The sequence below is a fragment of the Coturnix japonica genome, chromosome 4, assembly GCF_001577835.2.
Source record: "Coturnix japonica isolate 7356 chromosome 4, Coturnix japonica 2.1, whole genome shotgun sequence".
In the NCBI taxonomy this organism is placed as follows: Eukaryota; Metazoa; Chordata; class Aves; order Galliformes; family Phasianidae; genus Coturnix; species Coturnix japonica.
Window position 1 is genome coordinate 75,186,420 of NC_029519.1, and position 18,878 is coordinate 75,205,297.

General features: G+C 41.2%; 3 protein-coding genes across 8 annotated transcripts in view; all 3 read left to right on the forward strand.

The window, feature by feature from the left end:
* The window catches only part of MXD4 (MAX dimerization protein 4), a 31,820-nt gene extending 26,308 nt beyond the window's left edge, over positions 1-5,512 (forward strand). For all 3 annotated transcript variants that reach the window (XM_015862719.2, XM_015862721.2, XM_015862720.2), the window contains exons 5-6: positions 1,758-1,917; positions 2,713-5,512. In XM_015862719.2, coding sequence (XP_015718205.1) covers positions 1,758-1,917; positions 2,713-2,861 — 309 coding nt within the window. In that variant the 3' untranslated portion in view covers positions 2,862-5,512. The remainder of the gene's footprint in view (positions 1-1,757; positions 1,918-2,712) is intronic.
* A 4,023-nt stretch (positions 5,513-9,535) lies between these two features.
* POLN (DNA polymerase nu) overlaps positions 9,536-18,878 on the forward strand; it is a 76,069-nt gene continuing 66,726 nt past the window's right edge. For 2 of the 4 annotated variants that reach the window (XR_001555278.1, XM_015862891.2), the window contains exons 1-2: positions 9,536-9,648; positions 17,677-17,820. Coding sequence is in view for 1 of the 4 variants with exons in the window: in XM_015862891.2 (XP_015718377.1) it covers positions 17,691-17,820 (130 nt within the window). In the remaining 3 variants the exon portion in view is untranslated. Of the gene's footprint in view, positions 9,649-17,676; positions 17,825-18,878 lie in introns of those variants that run through there. The other 2 variants (XM_015862894.2, XM_015862892.2) reach the window with 2 other exon arrangements.
* Positions 9,645-17,397, forward strand: HAUS3 (HAUS augmin like complex subunit 3). Its single transcript, XM_015862896.2, has 4 exons — positions 9,645-10,934; positions 11,731-12,167; positions 13,744-13,969; positions 15,190-17,397. The coding sequence occupies exons 1-4, from the start codon at positions 10,038-10,040 to the stop codon at positions 15,466-15,468; spliced, it is 1,839 nt and encodes a 612-aa protein (XP_015718382.1). The 5' UTR covers positions 9,645-10,037; the 3' UTR covers positions 15,469-17,397.

Genomic DNA, 18,878 nt, shown 5'->3' on the forward strand with positions numbered 1-18,878 from the left:
AGCTGCTGATAACAAAGCTGGGAACGGATTCTCCCCCATCCGTCGTGCAGGGTCCCCAGTGCTCCTCTTCTCAAAAGTGAAACTGAAGTTTTGTTCTCCTTTCGAGATTCGAACTGAACCCACCTCCACTGTTTTAATGCCTGAATGCTCCCCTCCATCATGTCTGCAGGCTTTCAGGCAGCCACCTCCCCTCTGCACTGCCAGAGCAGGCACTGCCCTGGCCCTTCCAACGCAGCCATTAGCTCTGAACTTTTCACACGCACACCCATGCACTGAAACTTGCCCTGAGAGATCAGACAGTTTTGGGTCTCCTGGATATGAATCACCGGAGTTTGTTCCCAAAATAGTTGTTAGAGTTTGGGACCTCGGCCAGGAAAATACAGGAAAAGGAAATGTGATCAATTGGGCGCATGTGGTGCGCTGTGCACATGGTTGTACTTACCCAATTGCTTATTGTAACATCGTGTTCCGACGCATGGTGCATATCTGAGTGCCGTGTGGCCTGGGAGCGGGTTACAGTGAGGCCACAGAAGTTAGGTTCCATTCAGGTGGGAAGCTGCCGAGTTGAGTAATATCTGTTATATTTTTGGGGCTGCATTAGAACAGCAGAATCCTTGCAGTCACTTGGTTTGTTGTGTGCTGTCCCACCCCACCCCACCCTCCTCTAGAAAACCACACATAGGTTCATTCAGATGGTAGGGAAGAGCCAGCAGCAGCTGTTTTCACTCCCAGTACGTCTCCTAAATCTCAGTGCTCATGTAAACACTGCTCAAAGAGAAATTTGCTGTAGCTTATGAGTGCTGTTTCTGCCAGCACCTGTAATTTACTTCATCACTTAGATAAGAAGAATTGCCTTTTGTGTGCGTGTGTTTTGTTTGTAGCTCCTGCTTTTGATCCAGTCGTATCCATCTACTTTCTTCTCTAGTTCTGTAGTCCGTTTTTGAACATAGCTATCAGTGATTGGAAAAGCACTCAGCTGAAATCTGAAAAGAGAATATCCCTGCTGTTCCCTTTGTATCAGCAGTGCATTGCCTTTTACACACTGTGAGGTATTCTTTTTCTTTCCAAAATGAACGCCTTATTTTATTGAAGTAACAGGAAAGATCTGGGGCTGATTCATGAAAGGACCCATTCACAGGTTGTTTGCTGAGAAGTATTGGATTAATAGTGCTGATTTTGAAGGGGGTTATCATAGAGTTATCAGAGAAGTGCTAGGAAAGAGAAATGCAAGAATGAAGGGAATGGTTGGTAAATTCCTCCTACTTTGTATATAAAGTAATACTGGAGTATTGATAATGCAGCACTCTTAAATGGTGAACGTTTCCATAGCCTGGGAGCAGGGAGCACTGAAGGAGCCTGTGAGGGTTCCTTTATGGTGATAACTCTTGTTTCACCTAAAGAGCCTTAAAATTCTACTTGAGACCAGAGCCGTGCTCCAGTTATCAAACGTAGTGACAGTTTTGCCTGACAAAATCATTTAAGTGTTCCCCAAACCAAGGCAGCAATCATTCACTCTTAGCTGAGAAGCTTTTGCTGGTGGCAAGAAGGGTCCCTGAGGCATTTTTTCTTTCACTGTGAAACCAATTCGCTTCTGGACCGGCCAGCTGAAATTGGACAGAGCTCTACAGGGTGGTAACAGAAGTAATTCTGTCTGGTCATCAATTTGTGCTCTAAGAACTGATTAGAGAAGATCTTAAGCTACTGACGCCTTAACACAAGTACAGGCTGTTGGCTTACTGATATTCTCTCTCTTTAAGAAATTGGAAGAACAGGACCGGAAAGCTCTGAATATTAAAGAACAATTACAGCGGGAACACCGCTACCTCAAACGCAGATTGGAGCAGCTCTCCGTGCAGGGCATGGAGCGCATCCGCACTGACAGCATGGGATCAACAATATCCACCGACTCTGAACAAGGTAACTGTGCGGGGGCTGCCCAGAGGGGCCTGCAGCTGCGGGAAGGAGGGGGAAGCAGGGAAGCCAAAAAAGCTGCTAAACACAGCTTAGAGCTAAGATCAAGTTTTCAACAAAACCCAGACAAAACAGAGCGAAAAACAAGGGCATCTTTTGCATATTCTTTGCATAACAGTTATTTGCCTTAATCCATTTGCGTGAATAAATTGATTTCACATCATTTCTCATGAAATTTTACAGCGTTTTCATTGCAGTGATCACCCAGTGTTTCCTGCATTTGGTTTTCATTTAAGAGCGAGCTCTCGGAGCTCCCCGTCACCAGTTCTTACCTTCTGATGAGCAGCGTGTCCGTGCCCTTGTCAGGGCCCACGGAGATGGAGCTGCTGGTCACAGTGCAGCTCTTTGGAGGCAGCTGGCTGCTCCGCAGTCACTGCGGGCCGACACCTGCACCGGTGGAGCTGCTGCCTGTGGTGCTACAGCTCAGAGCCCAGAGGGTTTGGGCTTTCTTGGTTCGTCTTTTAAGATCAGCATCCACGAACAGGTTGGAACGGTTCTGGGACAGCATTTGGTGCTGATGTCACACTGTGTATTTGTGTAGGTGAGGACAGAAGGGATTGTAATTCTCAGGTGGACACGGTGCTGCTTACCTCAGGAGCTGCTGTCGCAGGCTTGTTTTAATTAGAGAATATGAATGATTCGGGTTCCACCTGAGCGTTGGGTTCCACAGGCAGCGCTGGCCCCTGCTGACTTGTTAGAGGCGCTGCGTTCCTGACCATGTGCTTCTTCTGTTTTCTTTAGAAGTAGACATTGAAGGAATGGAGTTTACGCCCGGTGAAATGGACAGTGTTGGAAGTGCCAGTGATGCTGAAGACCACTACAGTTTGCAAAGCGGCTCGAGCGACGGAGGTTACACACATTCCCGCAGACTGAATGCCAGGCTCTCATAGTGCCTGAGTTACCAGTTCGACTCAGGACCATCTGACTGAAAGCACTTATATATGAATATTCCAGAGGTGTCAACTGCCACTCTTCCGGGAAACCCCAACCACAGTACTCTGACATGGAGGTTTCTTACCCACGGTTCCCTGCACTGTAACCACAATATTAGATATTGTAAATCATGGGTTTGCTGCAGAGAACTGTGGTTAGGTACAGTCGTGACTTAAAGCTAGCTTGATGTAGCTCTGCCGCAAATTAAAGAAAAGAAATTGTCATTCCATTCAAGAAGTATTAAATTCAAACTGTTGGAAGCATGGCCTAAGGAAGTTTGACAGTTATTTTTGATTTTGCAGAAACCATTTTCAGACACGGAAGCGTAACCAGAAACGACCACACGTTCCCGATTGAGAGATACAGAAACCTAAAACTCCTTTTTGTGGTATTTTTACATGGGGAAAAACAAAAAGAAATGGCACCCTGTATAGCAGGCTCTGTTGTATCCATTCTTTCAGCAGTTGTTGTTTGGGGAAAGCAGGCGGATAAACCTTCCAATGGCAGATGATCTTTAGAAAAGGTCGTATTTCCAAGTCACTACTGTACTTCAAAACGGGGGAAAAGCCAGCTCTAGCAATGACTTCATGTGGGATGATCTCAACTCTCTTCTGCTTTTTTGTATTCAGTATCCAACCAGCAGCAAACCGTTCCACCCACGTTAACAGGAGGAGCAGGGAGCAGCGCTGCGGTTCGGACCTGTTACCGTGGGATGGACGACATTGAAGCATTTCAGTGTTTTTGGTGGGTTTTTTTCTTCATTTCTTTGCCTGACGAGTACAGACCTCAAGCGATGCAGGTTGCGACGGCTCCTCTTTCCTTGCAAGGAAAGGAAATTTCTGTTTGCTTGTATTTTGTTTCTTTTTACACACGTCGATACAATTGTATGGAAGGCATGGCTTAAGATTCCAGTATTCAGCTATAGAAGATAATTAATCCTTTTTTTTTTTTTTCTTTTGCACACTATAATTGCATTTTCTATTCTTTAAAAAGTGCAAAAAATGTAAATGTATGCTGTAAAACAGCAAAGTTTATTTAGCACTCATCCAGCTGTTCAGAACGTATTTACCCCAATTATAGCAATACTACGGAGATGTATTTTAATACAACTTCTGCTTAGTGAAGTCATTAGAGCTTGGCTTGCCGGGTAAGAAAAAAATGGACCAGTCTTTGCATTACCTGTTTAAAGGAGGTCTTTTAAAAAAAATAAAAGAAAAAAAAAGAAAAAAAAGAAAAAAAAAGAGAAAAAAGCTATAAACACTTTTAGGGAAGTGATTTTAGCAAGTGTAGTCTATATTTCCTGTAAGAGATTTTGTATTATATTTTCCTAAATGTTCTCATTTACTTGTATAGGGAGGGGAATGGTACAGACCCAGACCAGAGTCTCAGGGACTCTTCACCTTTGTCATATTGTGCCTTGGTGACCATTGATGTATGCCTCTCCTTTTCATTGTTTAAAGGACAACTAAGCTTTGTTTCCAGACCCTCCGTTTGAATGGTCAGTTGTCCACCTTCCTACCGATGAAGTAGAGAGGTGTGTTTATATCTTCACCCTCTCGCAGCTGATTCAGTGTGGCTTTAAGTAAAATCCTACACTTAGGTTTCAGTGCGAGGGTTAATGGTATAAGCCCTCCCTTTGATTCTTCAGCACCCAAATCTATATTTTGTTAGCTTATAAAGTCAGGGTCTCCGTGAGACCAGTGCTCAGTGGCTGGGGAAACACAAATGTACTGTGTGAGGCTATGGGATGTCCAAGTGTGGTGCCATTTTTAGCATTCAGATGCAAGACCTCATGACACACTGACCATGGTGATCAAAAACAAAGATTCAGTTGTTCTTTCAACGCCTGACATACGTGTCCTCCCTTTGGCTCTTACAACACCGAGTAGAAATACGAATACATTTTGTGGCAGCTTACAGATCCTTGTTTGCACTCTCGCTTTACCGCTTGGAACTTGCCAACAAGGAAAACGTATATGTTTTAATTTACATAACCTAACGGATGGCCACCCCTACTTTGGCTCTGGGGAGGGGCATAAGGTTATCAACTCTGGCAGCTGAATAAGAAAACAATTAACCTTTTCTGTGATGCAGGTTTTGGTATTGTGTTGTATACACCTTGCGTTTTACTAAACTCCTCGTTGTTGGGGAAAGCACACAGCAATATCCTCATTGTGTGTAGCTGACAAGCAGCAGAAATTACTAGCTCCTTTGGTGCATATGTAACTGATTTCCAAATCATGGAAAAAAAACAACCAACAAAACTAAGAGTTTACTTTAACACACGACTGTTAACAGGAAAAAAACCAACCCAGGCTAGTATGTTGTTGCTGTTCATTGATTCTATAATGAACACACTCATGAATTGTAAAGTGTTTCCTTTTGTGACAAGCAGCTCTTGCACAGAACCTCCTGATGAAAAGAGATTTGAAACTTCCAGAAGGAAAAATGTGACTTTAAATTGAACATTATTGTACCTTAGGTCAACCTGAAATTTTCCTTTTCGAGATGAATGTGCTAACTTAATGAGTTCTTCCACGCTGGGTATCCATGGCTTTGTAGATCTTATATTTTCAATAAAAATTACTCGAATAATCTTGAGTGGAAACAAAAAGGGTTTGTTTGTTTTTACTGTTCCAGTTGTTACAGGGGGGCCGTTTGCTCTTTTTCAAGCTGAATTTTTGTGTGTGTGTTTCGTGTGCATGCATGTATGCATGGGTGTGTGCGTGTGACTACCTTGCACCATGTTGCCCCCTTCCTCACTCAATGCAGACTTATCTGTGGTTTTGTCCCTGCAGTTGAGCGCAGTGGAAATGAATGTCACAGCTTTGAACCTCGAGACAAGAACAGGGTTGATGTTTTGGGGCTGATGTTTCATCCACTAAACTGCACATCCCAGCTCTGGGGGAAGGAGAACTGGGTCCCTTTAGATGCTCCTAAAGATCTGTACTCCTCACTAACACGAATGGGGTGAACACATCAGAAACCAAACGAAGTTTCACCAGAAGTAAAATGAGCCAAATTGCCAAAGTCAGCAACTAAATGGTAGCCCTGTTAATTGGGAACTGACAAAGAAACACCCAAGTGTTACATTACTACCTAGAATTACAATGGACGGGAAATACTGAACAGAGTATGTGAGAATTTGGTCATTTGAGCCATTCTTTCATGTACTGTAAATCCCATCAAAAGACTGCAGTGGAGGAAAATACACTTTGAATCATAGAATCTTTAGAGTTGGAAGGGACTTTTAAAGGCCATCTAGTCCAACTGCCCTGCAGTGAGCAGGGACATGCACAGCTACATCAGGTTGCCCAGGGCCTGGTCCAGCCTGGCCTTGAAAGTCTCCAGGGTTGGAGCATCAACCACATCACTATGTCTCTGCTAAAGAGCCTGTCCCCTTCTTTCCTGCCATTCCACACTGAGTGTTCAGTGTGCACACCCGTGAGCTGCTCACCGCGTGCTGTGCGGATGGAGCGTTGTCTGGTTATTTTGCCAGAATATAAATACACACTTTTATACCTTTTTGTTGTGAGTTTCATTGTTTCTTTTCCAATTGTTGTCTCCGTTTGCACGCAGCGTTTCTTCTCTTTGCAAATCTTTTCATATAGCTTTAATGACTACTTTAATGAGGAGCTCATGGAGTTTTAGCAATTCAAATTAATCCTACGGCATTCAGGTTGGAGTGCAATTCAATTTAAATATCTTTTACACATGTTGGCCCAATGTAACCCTAGCAGTCATTAAGGTTATTTGTCTATAATCACGGGCGCTGCATAAATTTCCACTATTAAACGTCTGAAGACAAACCAGCCTGTAAAACAAAGCGCAGATTGAGATGCGCTGCTGCCTGCTCCAAATCATTGCACTTGAAATCGCTCTGGTTCTGTATGAGGCAGGAAAATCTCCAGCAGGAAGAGAGGGGCAGCCACCTTCCAACCTTTCCATTTCAAATGGAGAAGCGCCTTAAATTATAAATAAAATGATGCTTGCTCTAGAAGAGGATGTTTAAAGTGGTTTCAGTGTCTGGCACTCCTGCAATCTGCATTAGGCCTCTCTAAAATCCTACTGCTACTGGCCAAAAACCTGCATGATACCCAATGAAAAAGCTTCCACACTGTTACACCACCTAAAAACTCCATGTCTTTGCTGTTATTTAACAAAACCAAACCAAATCCCAAAGCTAAAACTACAACAAGCAAAATAATTCAATATGAGTTCTTTGCTACAGATGTATCAGTGGGAGGGTTCATATTCACCAGCTGTGATGCCGATACGATGTGTTTCGCAGCCTGGCCCAGTGGGTAATGGATAGCTTCTCAGTGAGCACCAGACACAACTACATCATGTTTTGCAGTGGAACAAATGCAACATGGCACGGGTGGGATAGTGCAGAGCTTGCAGACATCCTTCCAGAAAAGCCTGTGTCTTAATCTGCTGGAATCCACCATAAAATGGCTTGTAAATACAACACACTATCTGAGCAGCCTCTCTGGTGCTCGGACGCAGATGCAAAACAACTGCTCCTGGAATGGAAAAAAAGGGTAAGGTAAAGCCTTTAATTATGTTTTGACTGAAGACAACCGAGAAAAAGAAAAATGAATCAGAGAAAAACATTCTTGACCCATAAGGAGCTGCAGAAGGAAACAGTGAAGCATATGGGGCTGGATGGGAAAAAGGGACTGTAAGAAACGTCAAAGATACGATTGTAACATGTTTGCAGGGAGGGCTGTTGTTTAATCTCTGCCCCTAAGAGCCGGTCCACGGTCTAACAAATGAAAATTTGTTTCACATTAGAGGCTTGTTCTTCCAAAATGAGAAGTTGAAGTGCACAGTGTTCTGACCTAAAATATTTCAATTCCAGCCTGAATTCGATGCCAGCGGGGATTATGAGATCATGCTGTCCGTCAATTCCTCTTTCATCCATCTGTTCCCCTCCTCTTTCCTTGATAACTTTTGAACCTTCAGGCTAATTCTGACCAAATTTGACTCAGCAGAGATAGGATGGAGGCTGCGATGATAATCAGTGGTGAAAACATCCATGAAAATTTCATGTCTGGGTAGAAAGAGAAGCAAATTGTTTCCTGTGCTGGAAGGCTGGCATGACCCAGCTAAGTGTTCCACGAGGCTGCCCAGCACCTGTGCAGCTCCAAACAGCTCAGAATTGGAGCCCATTCCTGCTGGCCCAGCTTTGTGTAAGGCCACGAGGGAGTGCTTGAGTCTGGAGGGAGGAAGTAATGAGAGAAGCTGCTCACACATTTTTATATGAGAAACACTGACATGTATATTATCAAACAGACAATAATCAATCACCATACTGCACTTTGCAGGCCACTCAGGTGCAAAAACCTCGTGCAAATCAGCCTTAGCTGCACTAAGAGGTGTTGGAAATATCCTCAATGATTTTTGGTCAGGACGGTATCTCTGATAAAAGCAGTTTTTATTCGCAATTGCAATGGCGGGCGCCCTGATGGCAGAACGCACCTATGGACACGATGTTACAGTTTTTATACCTTGTCTCCCATACATTTTCTCCTCCCGTGAGAATATACAGGTATATTGTTATTTTAACTTCTCCTCTTTGGATCCTTTATTACTCAGGTCTTATTTGTCCAGCACCAAAAACCAGTAGTTCTATTTCAGACAGCTGGACAGACAGGAGCTGCAGTCTTTGTACCTATGACTTCTACCTAATAACTACAAATTGCTTCACTTATATAATGAGACCTTGAAATAAAATATTCTTATCTTATTCTAAATGCAGAAACAACATTTGATTCCCACAGAGGTTGCTCATTTCCCTGCCTTGATTCATCCCAACAGCTGCATTAAGTGAGATTAGACGAGCTGCACATTTAGGACATGTAGTGGGAGGGCTCAACCACCCACATACAGACTGGGTCAGTGCCTCAGCAGGGTGAAATAGATAGAATTTCTGGATGCATGAAGTGACTTATTTCTAGAATAACTGGCCCTGGAAGCCACAAGGAAAAACACAGCTCTGAATTTAGTCTTCAGAAGCGCAGAGCATCTGATTTGAGAGCTATTAGTGGGAGAGGTGCTCTCTGATGGCAACCACAACATAATTAAGCTGTGTGGTGGAACAACAGCAAGCAGGACAAATAGAGCAAACAAATCCTGAATTTGAGACCTTGAATGGTTGGACTAGATGATCTTCTAGGTCTTTTTAATTCTGTGATTCTGTGAATTTTAAGCAAAACTCAGTGATAGAGTTAAGGAGGTACAGTGAGGCAAATAGGAAAGACCAGAAAAACGTGGCATGTGAAACATAAACAGGAAACAGGCTAAATTTAAGGAGCGTCTAACAAAAGGTGCTCCGACTGTTAGTAACAGCTCTACTGGATTCTCTGCTCAGAAAAAGCCCCCACAAGAGCTCCTGCAATCACTGCTAAGAGCTGTCTGTCGCCTCAAAAAAAGAAGGAAAAAAAAGAAAATAAAGAAGCGCATTGAAAACCGCAGCGCGGAGAGAACCCTCACTGAGGAGACCCGAAGGCGGGAGAACAGCCCGCCCACATGACGTCACGCCGACTTCCGGCCGCACCCCGTTTAGGCCTTAGGAGTGCGACAGGCCGCGGCTGGCCAGGTGCGCATGCGCAGTGCGGCTCAGCGGAGGGCGGCTGCGCGGGAGCGGCGCGTGGCGGGCGGTTTGACCGTTGGCGCCATAACGGCCACGCGCTGATCCCTGTTCTCCACAGGGCGGCCCGAGCGCTTCCCCGTGCTGCGGTGAGTAGCCCTGCCCAACCCTCGGCCTGAACGGCGTTGCAGTTAGGTTAGGGTTCGGTGTTAGCGTAAAAGTGACATTCTCTATGCAAAACGATATATTTTTGCGAATATTTGGGGTTTATTTGTTGTCGAGAAACGTTTCGGTTATCAGATCTGGACAAAAATGTCTGCAGGCATCCCTGAAATAAAAATCACACTCTGGTCTTACTAACAACTGCGGTAGCGTTTGGTTCTGTGGTGTGATCTGCTGTTTTCAGCTTCCTGTGCAGACGCTTTCTGGTTAGAATACTGAATGCTCCTAAAATGACCAATAAAAGCCCACACTAGAATAATCCCCTAGAAATTTTCCACGTATTTGGATCTTTTCTGCTTTCATGCATACTTAAATCATGAGCTGTGGGAAGGAGTTTGTGGGAATTCTTAAGAAAATTGGGTATCCAAAAGCCAGTGAGCTCAATGGGGAAGATTTCGACTGGCTGTTTGAGTCTTCAGAAGACAAATCATTTCTGGAGTGGTTTTGTGGGAGTGTCAATGAGCAGCACGTCGTATCTGAAGAAGAACTACAAGATTTCAATCATCTTCTGGAGTCTGGAAGGCCCATTTTAGAAGGAAACGCATTGGATGAAGTCCTTAAAACCTGTAAGCCATCAGATTCAGGGCACAGCAGCCAAGTGGAGGAGGAGGAACTGAAGAGATTGGAGGATGAGTTCCAAAGTCTTCAGAAAATGAGAAATCTCACAGTCCATCGGTACAATAAGCTTCAGCTGATGATTTCTGAGAACAGCAGCACGTTACAGACGCTAAAAGTCAAAGAGGAAGAAGCACAGAAAGACGTGAAAGAAGGTCTGGAACTGTTCAATTCGGCAATGAATAAGTTTAATGCTGAGCTGCTGTCTCTTGTGGATAGAGCTAAGAAACTGGTCTCAATCTTCACTGCTTCAGAACAAGGATCAGATTTACAGCCAGTGCTTTTTTCCCAGCTTTCCTTGGCCAAGTATTTGGCTGAGGAAGAGCAGTGCACTGCAGCACTTGACTCGTATGCAAAAAGACATTTATATCAGGATAGGGCAGAATTGGCTGAAAACGTGCACAAAGACAACGCTGAGCGTGTGGACATCAGCAAACGTGGGACTGCTGGAGCTTGTGGGAAGAGTCAGGAGATTGCCAGCCTCCAGGCAGCCTACATCTGTGCTCAGCGTCAGCTCATTGAATTGCAGGCTGAAGAGCAGAGCTTGAATTCAGCCATAGAGTGTGCGGTGAACATGCTGCCATCCCTGCAGAGCAAGGTAAGAGGCAAATGGCTTTATTTCCATTGTGCAATAATCAAAACCTTTAACTAAATCTTCATATAGGGGGTTATTGTGATATATTCTTGTTAGTATTTCCTGTAGGAAAGTAAGCCCTGTAAGAAAGAAAGCCCTCAGGTTTTAGTTCAGTGACTTGGGAATTTATAATGTGGACACATAATGGTGATATGTTTTAGATATCGAAGCAATGAATGGTGTAGTTGAAATCCCACAGATCTTATTGAGTGATGGGCAAATGTGACTAGTGATAGTTAAGAATGAGAGGGACTTGTAATAGAAGGAAGAAAATGAGCCTAACATGGACTAACTGGTGGCCTTATGTTGCTGTTTCATTGATGTGCCAGGCATGTAGTGCTGGATTGATTGGAGCCATTTGGAAAAGGTCAGTTGTGATGGGCCGTGTTTGGAGTCATCTGGCTGAATGTTAACTTTGCATGTGAGATTTCAGCCAGATCTGTTTGAAATCCAGGTGTGAACTAAAATACAGCTACGATTCTTCTGTAATGAGCTGCTTCATGGCTCTGCAGTAGAGCAGATATAATTATTTCTTGGAATATATACGATGCCTGCCATCTTAAACCTGTTTTTGCCTCGTATATTGTGAAGTTCTGTAAAGGTGCTTGCAGAGTTCTCATTTAATTGAGATGGTTTGATTTTAATGGAAGTGTATGATTCTTGTGTGAACTGAAGAAACGTGTTAGGGAAGCAGAACAGAGAAAAGTGAACAAAAATCTGAGAGAACCGTCAATGGATTGATGTGTTTTGCTTTATGCAGGGTACCGGAAAGGAAGAAAACATCGAGGCTGAAATATCTAGTTTAAATGATGAAGTCTCTACCATTAAGCAGCAGATCGCTCAAATAAACAATGAAGATCTGCCTTCTCTTCTGAAAGAGCGTGCACAGCTGTTCACTGCCCCCGTGCTCATGGCAGCCCTGGATCATGAGATTGCTCAGCAGCACCGTTTTGCTGCTAAACGGGATGAAATCTGCAGCCATCTGATAAGACAGAAAGCGTCGTTTGAACTTATTCAGCTGGCCTATGACATTGAATTGAAGAAACACAAAGATATCCGCTGTCAGCTCGAGGATTTGATAGAATCTCTGCAACAGAGCAGTAATGAGATGCAACAGAGACTAGAGGCCTTATCTAAGGAAACTAAACCTGAAAAGCCAAGGAACGCTATTAGTTCAAAGGATGAATTCGCTTGTAGGTAAGTGTTAAAGTCACTACTGAACTTTGACTTCTTTGGGGGAATAAAGCTGGGAAGATAAAGGCGCAGGTAAGTGGAGCTGTCTCAGTTGTTATTAGTTACTTGCCATAGCTAGTTAATGTTTGAAATCCCCAAGAACTGAAGCGTTCAGGGTATGAGATGTTAACATTGCCAAAGCATTCCTCAGCAATACTGAGAATCAAACAAATGTTTATAGCAAAATGAGACATCTTGAAAGCTTTTCCAGAAGTGCAGGTGCAGAGAGCTGTTAGTGGTAGTAATATCCCAGTCAGTATCCATGGCCTCATCTGCTCAGCCTACAAAACCCCTTATGTGATTTATGTGATGGAGGAGAGGTACAACTGGAACATAAGAAATGCTTTTAGCTCATAGATACTACTTGTCTTGCCACCTGGTTTCTGCATCCAGTTGCTCATATAGGATTTTTTTTAATCACCATCTAAGTGATTCAGTCTTCCTGCATCTCAGGTGGTACAGCAGGATTGTGTACTTTGAGGTACTAAACTTCTTCTTTAGGTATGTTCTATAATAATAGGTGATAGGTGATGGTGGGCTTTTACCCCTTCTACAGACTGTTGAAGTGGTTTTTTAAGTAGCTATTACACTAAGTGATAATTTAGTCTTGAGCAAAGAATGGCAGAATCAGGTGGGATTCATTTCACCCAAGTCGTGTCTGTGTTGAAAAACTGTAATGTTTTATTTCAGGTTTATTATTGAGTCTTTCTGTGATTAAATAAGTGTTTACTGGCTGCTTATTCACTTTTATTCTTCAGAAAGGCCTTATTACTCAGGACAGAGTTGTAAACCCTGAATGGTCTATAAGCAGTAGATAGAATAAACTCAGTTGCCTTTGAAATATGGCTTCTCTTCTAAAAGCACTGATTCCTAATTGGGGCTCAGTGATTCTCCAAAGTCTCCTGCAGATTTCAATGTGCAGAGGTGGCTGTAGTGCTGAAAAATACTGCTGTCTTTTGCGTGACTCATATAACTCAGTGTAGAATTCCTTAGTAGTCTTTCCATAGATAGAAGATGGAAAACAGTTAAGTTTAAAATTTCATAAAGATTTTTTTGTGTTTCTTACTGGCCGTGGAATTGTGGTGTTTTCTCAGCTCAGCTTAAAATGTAGGAAAGAAGTTTGCAAAAGCATGTGTTGTCGTCCTCTTGAATGAGTTGGCATTAATAACGTTCTTATTAACTGTGACTTTAGGATTTCACTGCTGTTACTTGCCATTTGGGATATTTTGGAGTCCTGTGGGTCACTCATGACCTTTGCACATACAGAATTATGGAATCAGTGGGAAATACAGCATTATACATCAGCAGTGCCCTTAACACTTCTGTACTTTGCTGGCCCTGAGTCTAATTTAGAATTGTTAAGGTTGGAAAAGACCTCTAAGATAATCTAATCCAACCATCCACCTACCACCAATATTGCCCATTATCATATTCCTTAGTACTGTATCTGTGTATTGAACTTCTTAACATGAAAATCTTCTCTTGACTAATAGTGCTTAGGTAACTTAAAAATGCTTGTATCTAACTTCATCTGTTCCAGGCTTTACCAGCTTTTAGAAGGAGAAAACAAAAAACAGCTGTTTAAAACATACACAAACCTGGAACAGATGGCTCAGAAGTTAAATGAGGATTGTGTGACAGCACAAGACCAGCTAGCAGCATCTTCCCAGGAGCAGACTCTCTTGTTGTCCAAACTGGACAGTGATGTAAATGCTCTTCGTGATTCTCTGTACTGTGGAAGAAATCGGCCTCTACTCACTAGTCGGGTATGTCCTTATGTTGTTATTCAATGTTTGTATCCATGCCTGTTGTGCTCTTTTACTGAGGCAGGTATAAAGACTGTAGGAAGAAAGAGGTCACAACATGTCATCAACAAACTTAATACTGTAACGATGGTGGTCAGGTAGTTGTTTTTAGCAAATGTGGGATTTTGCATATGATGACAGGCAATAATTTATTGGTTTTGAAGTAATGGTGGCATCTAACCCTTAATTTCTTTCCGAGGCGGTTACAGTCATGTATAGATTTATGGTGTGGAAAATATCTTCTGGCTACGATGCCACAGGAAAATACATATAAATATTCACCCGAATAATATGATTTGTCTCCTTATAATGGTCTGGCTGCGTTGGCTCATTTGTAGGAAATAAAAATGTTGGGATTTTTGAAGGATAGTTTCAGCAGAACAGTTCTATGACAAAGCTCCTGGTTGGCTTTTGCAGCCACTTTTGAAGGGGAATAGGGTTAAGTATAGTTTTGTTATAGCAAGCAGTTATAGATAGCTGAAAAATGCAACAGAAGCCTTCACTTGGTCCACAATCCTTATTTATGTGCTGTATAAGATATATTTAATAATATATAATTAATAATATTTGACTCTATTCACAACATAAAGAATAGTTTTACAAAGAAGTTGTTTGTAATTGGAACAATGCCTTCTTAGGGCTTAAAGGTTATTGCCTCCATCCATGTTGTCTTTATTGATTCAAGTAACTTACAACAGCAACACATTTTTTTCTGTTGCTACTGTTTCTAAGGAAAAATAATTCTTATAATGAAGTAATGTGCAAATAGGTCACTAGCCTGGCTACACTGAGCTGATAGAAGACTGACAATTGGGAGAACTGAATTTTGTAATTATTTCATTTTAACATTGAATTCATTTTCTGTTTAATTTTGTTCCCTTTTAACTAGTAATGAAGACTTCATAGCCAACGTTGTTCAACCATCTATATAGTTGGAGGACAGGTTATTACAGTCTTAATTCATCTGTTTTAGCAAGAAAGTAAATTACATTACATTTTCATAACCTGATGCAGATGCATGCAGCTTGACAGCTATGTATACAGGGTTTATCATATGTTAATTTAATTATTTTTCACTTATTTAAAAAGAGGCTTCCAAAAGCGAAAGACTCTCATGTTTCTAGTTCAGCTCGTGCATTAAGGATACAAATATAATGTTTTTGTTGTATCTCTTTTATTAGGAACTTACTGAGCAGTTTCATCAACTGGAAGGTGATTTAAGTAAACTAAATCAACTCATTGTAGATCTTACTGCTGATTTGAAGTCAAAGAGAAACTTCTTGGCATCCGATAAGCTGCGTCAGATGGAAAGGAACTTGTATGTGTATTTCTTCAAAGATCAGAACCACTTGAAAGAGATGGTGGAGAAGCTTGAACAGCAGGCAGAGGCTACAGCCAGTGGTCTGGAAGATGAAAATTTCACCCCCAGTGAATTCCTTAATATTGAAAAAAAAAGTTAATGTATAAACAATCTACAAGTTTCTGGAATGATAAGTATTAGCTTATCAAGGTGAACATTTATCTATCACTGCTGTGTATGTTTAGCTGCCACAGTTACCATGTTTGGATTAGATGCTGCTTCATGGCTGTGGCGTTTGGTCATTCGGTTCAAGTTCTTCAATATTAATTAAACATAAGTTGCTTTAATGAACTGTATAAAGACTTCTCTTTTACTACCCTGCGTGTTGATTTCCACTGTGTACAGCATAGTGCAAAGGAATGCTTCAAACCCTTGAGATTGGTTTTCTTTCATGGTAAGAAACTTTCAGTACATGAAGAGGGATTCCAGATTTCAGAACATAAATGGTAATTTGCTTCCTTCTGTAGAGGAAAGTCCTCCAAGGAAGAAATCATATGATCCTGCTTTACAGTTCCTCTGAGATTTGTTTTTATTATATGGAAATGTATTGAAATATACAAGAATCTGTTTGAAGTACTGAGACCATCATTGTCTTGACCACCACGTCATCACTTAATTTATGTCTTCTCCATAGAGATTAGTCCCCACTGATAGCAAACTTTTCAAAGAGAGACTTAATTTACCTTTTGGACGTTTGGGGATATCTTTACGCAGTATTTACTCTCTAGTTTGTGTTGCCAGGCATTTAAGCGATGTCTTCATACTCCTGCATAGACTGGTACTAAGACTGCTTATCAAATCTTTGTGTAGGCTTCCTAATGGACTAAGGGCACCAAATATGCTTTTAGAGTATAAAAGAACTCCAGACTGTTGTTTTCTGATTAGTTCAGCTCTACTTACTTTCAAGTGTTGCACATATTGATGAAGACTAATAAATCAGCTTCAACTTCAGTAGTAGTATTTTAAAAATATTTTGACTTTGCTTTTAATTTCTACATTTATGTAACTTACTCTTAAATGTATAATTTTTAGCTTATTGGTTTGGTGTTTTTATATTTACTTCTCATGCTGTTTAGATCCGTATGTTGTTTGTTATTAAATGCCAAATGCTAAATTCAGTTAGTGCTGTCAGTTTTTATGGCATGTCTGTATTTTAATATATGCTCATGAATGGTGTCTTGTTTAGTTTTAATCTTGTAGATTCTCATTTTGATAGTCTCCAGAGTTTGAATCTGAAGGCTACTGCTTGTTTATGGGAGATGTTTTTACCTTCTGTACAAAGACAACAATACAAATAATAAAAAACACTTAATTTTAGGAGTTAGGAGAAGATTATGTTCCTGACCTGTGGAATGTCTGGGAAAGGAGAATCTTACTGCTATCTGCATAGTATCAAACTGCAGAGCAGCTCTCACTGCATAGTGCATTATTTTGTTTGACATAACATCCTGTGACTTCAGAAATGCCTCACTGTTTTACTTTGCTTAAGGTTCTTGAGTGCTCTGCTGGAGGTTGGTCATGTGATGCTTTTTTTTTTTCTCACTAACGAGTTTAGAGATGCTCTTTGTCTTCTACAACATCTACAGTTCAGGCTATTATGAAAGCTTTAGATTATTGCATACACAGATTGAAACAGGATTACCTCTTTTGAGCTAGACGGCTAATAGCCAAAACTTAATGTGGCTTGATGGCTATTGATAGGTTTTTTTTTGTATTTGTAAGTAATTTCTTGGACAAGTAAGACTGTAGGCAATCTGCTTGTGTTCTTGAACTAAGAAAAATATTTCTGTGTAAAGATAAGGGCATCTTGTTGATAGTTAGACTTGACTTGGAAGGCTATTTATGCACAGGACTTAGTAAAAGAAGATCAGAATAACATATTTGTATAGCAGTGATATTACTTAACAGCAGTTCTTGGTGGTGAATGAACTTCCTCTAATCCTTTGAAAATGCTGCTTATGTACCTTGTGTTTGTGGTAAGTTCTGAGCTTTGTACTGATCTAACTAGATAAAGTCAAGTAGTCTCTCAGTCTGGATGCCTTGTTTCTAGTTCTCCCAAATGCACTTTATCTAGTGGTTCCAAGTATTTTGTATGTATTGTAGGATGTGGCTTCAGGACAAGTGGAAAAGCATCTGCTTTTGGAGAGGGGGCATGCTATGGGCATGTCAGGGGGGAAATTATATCTATGAAGGGAAACGGATGGCTGAACACGGTCCTTGTATTTTGCCTTTAACTTGAACATAATTAAAGTACAGACTGGTTTCTGACTGATATAATGCATAATTCATATGTGCATTCTATGTTTAGGTTTAATCATAAAAATGGAGCATTGCACATCATACATAGGATGTGAGCTTTCTGAGGTGCCTTTATCTGATACTGCTCAGAGGATTATGTCAGCTTTGCAGTCAATTCCTGCAGGAGTTCAGACTAGCAGAACAAACAATCAGAGTGAGTAAGTCTTGGCCTTCTTAAGTGTCTCTCTTTTCAATTGAAATAGAGTAAAAAGGTTGAAATGCAAACACACAACACCACCAAACCTCTGGTCCTGTTAAGTGCAAGTTTCCAGGTTTGGAAGAAGAATTAAGAAAGAACTGTAGCATTTGAATTGTCTTTACTGGTTAAGCTGTGCCAGTGCAAGGAACTGGGATATCCCTGTTAGCCTGAATTTTACTGCATTTGTTTTCCTTCCTAACCTGTCCTTGATCTGTGGCAATAATATAGATGAGAATTTCTAACTATTAATTAACTAATACTGTAAATGTGTGCATTTACTTGAATCTTTTAGTTGTTACCAACTTGCTCTGTGTGCAGTTCTGGGGGGGAAAGTGGATGTAAGTTCCAGAGGCAGAGTGAGCTAGATAATGCTAATGGTGTGTCAGCACTTTTAGGCCCCAGCTTTGTGAAGTTTGAAGGCAAAGATGGCTTTCTACTGCCATCTAGTGATAATTCCTAACATAAAGCAGGAATTTAGCCACTTACATATGTCATACTGAATACAGTGTGATGAAGGAGAGAAAATAAACCTTATTTTCTCGGGAGGGTGAACTTGTTAAGAATAAGTCTAGGTATTTTAAGCAGTTAAGAGCACTGAATGCAAAATCATGTTACTATCATTGTTAAATTTTAATCTTATTATTGTGGAGGAGTGAATTTTAGGTTTGGTTTTCTGCATCCCACCAGTACTGGATGTGGGACAGAACTGGAGATAAGTAACAGGTTGTGCAGTGTGAGATGCCTATAATATTAAGTAATTTGCTTAGTTTCTTTTGGGGAAAGTAATGGTCTTTTAAATACAGGATCCTGGTTTACCTACTCAAAACATTATAATAATAATAAAAACAGTTTCAGTGAAAGGAAGTTGATTTCTTTATGCTTTGTTATTGAACAGCAGCATTTTAGATTCAGAATGTCTTGCTGCTGGTAATGCAAGTTTTATAGCAGAAATCAGCAGGATTTCTGGACCAGGAGCTAGAAGGGAATAATGTATTTTGCTCATGAGTGGGTTT

Coding starts and splice junctions, on each gene's coding strand:
- HAUS3 (XM_015862896.2), top strand. CDS start 10,038: ATGAGCTGTGGGAAGGAGTTTGTGGGAATTCTTAAGAAAATTGGGTAT. Junction 10,935..11,730: donor TGCCATCCCTGCAGAGCAAG/GTAAGAGGCAAA, acceptor TGCTTTATGCAG/GGTACCGGAAAGGAAGAAAA. Junction 12,168..13,743: donor AAGGATGAATTCGCTTGTAG/GTAAGTGTTAAA, acceptor CATCTGTTCCAG/GCTTTACCAGCTTTTAGAAG.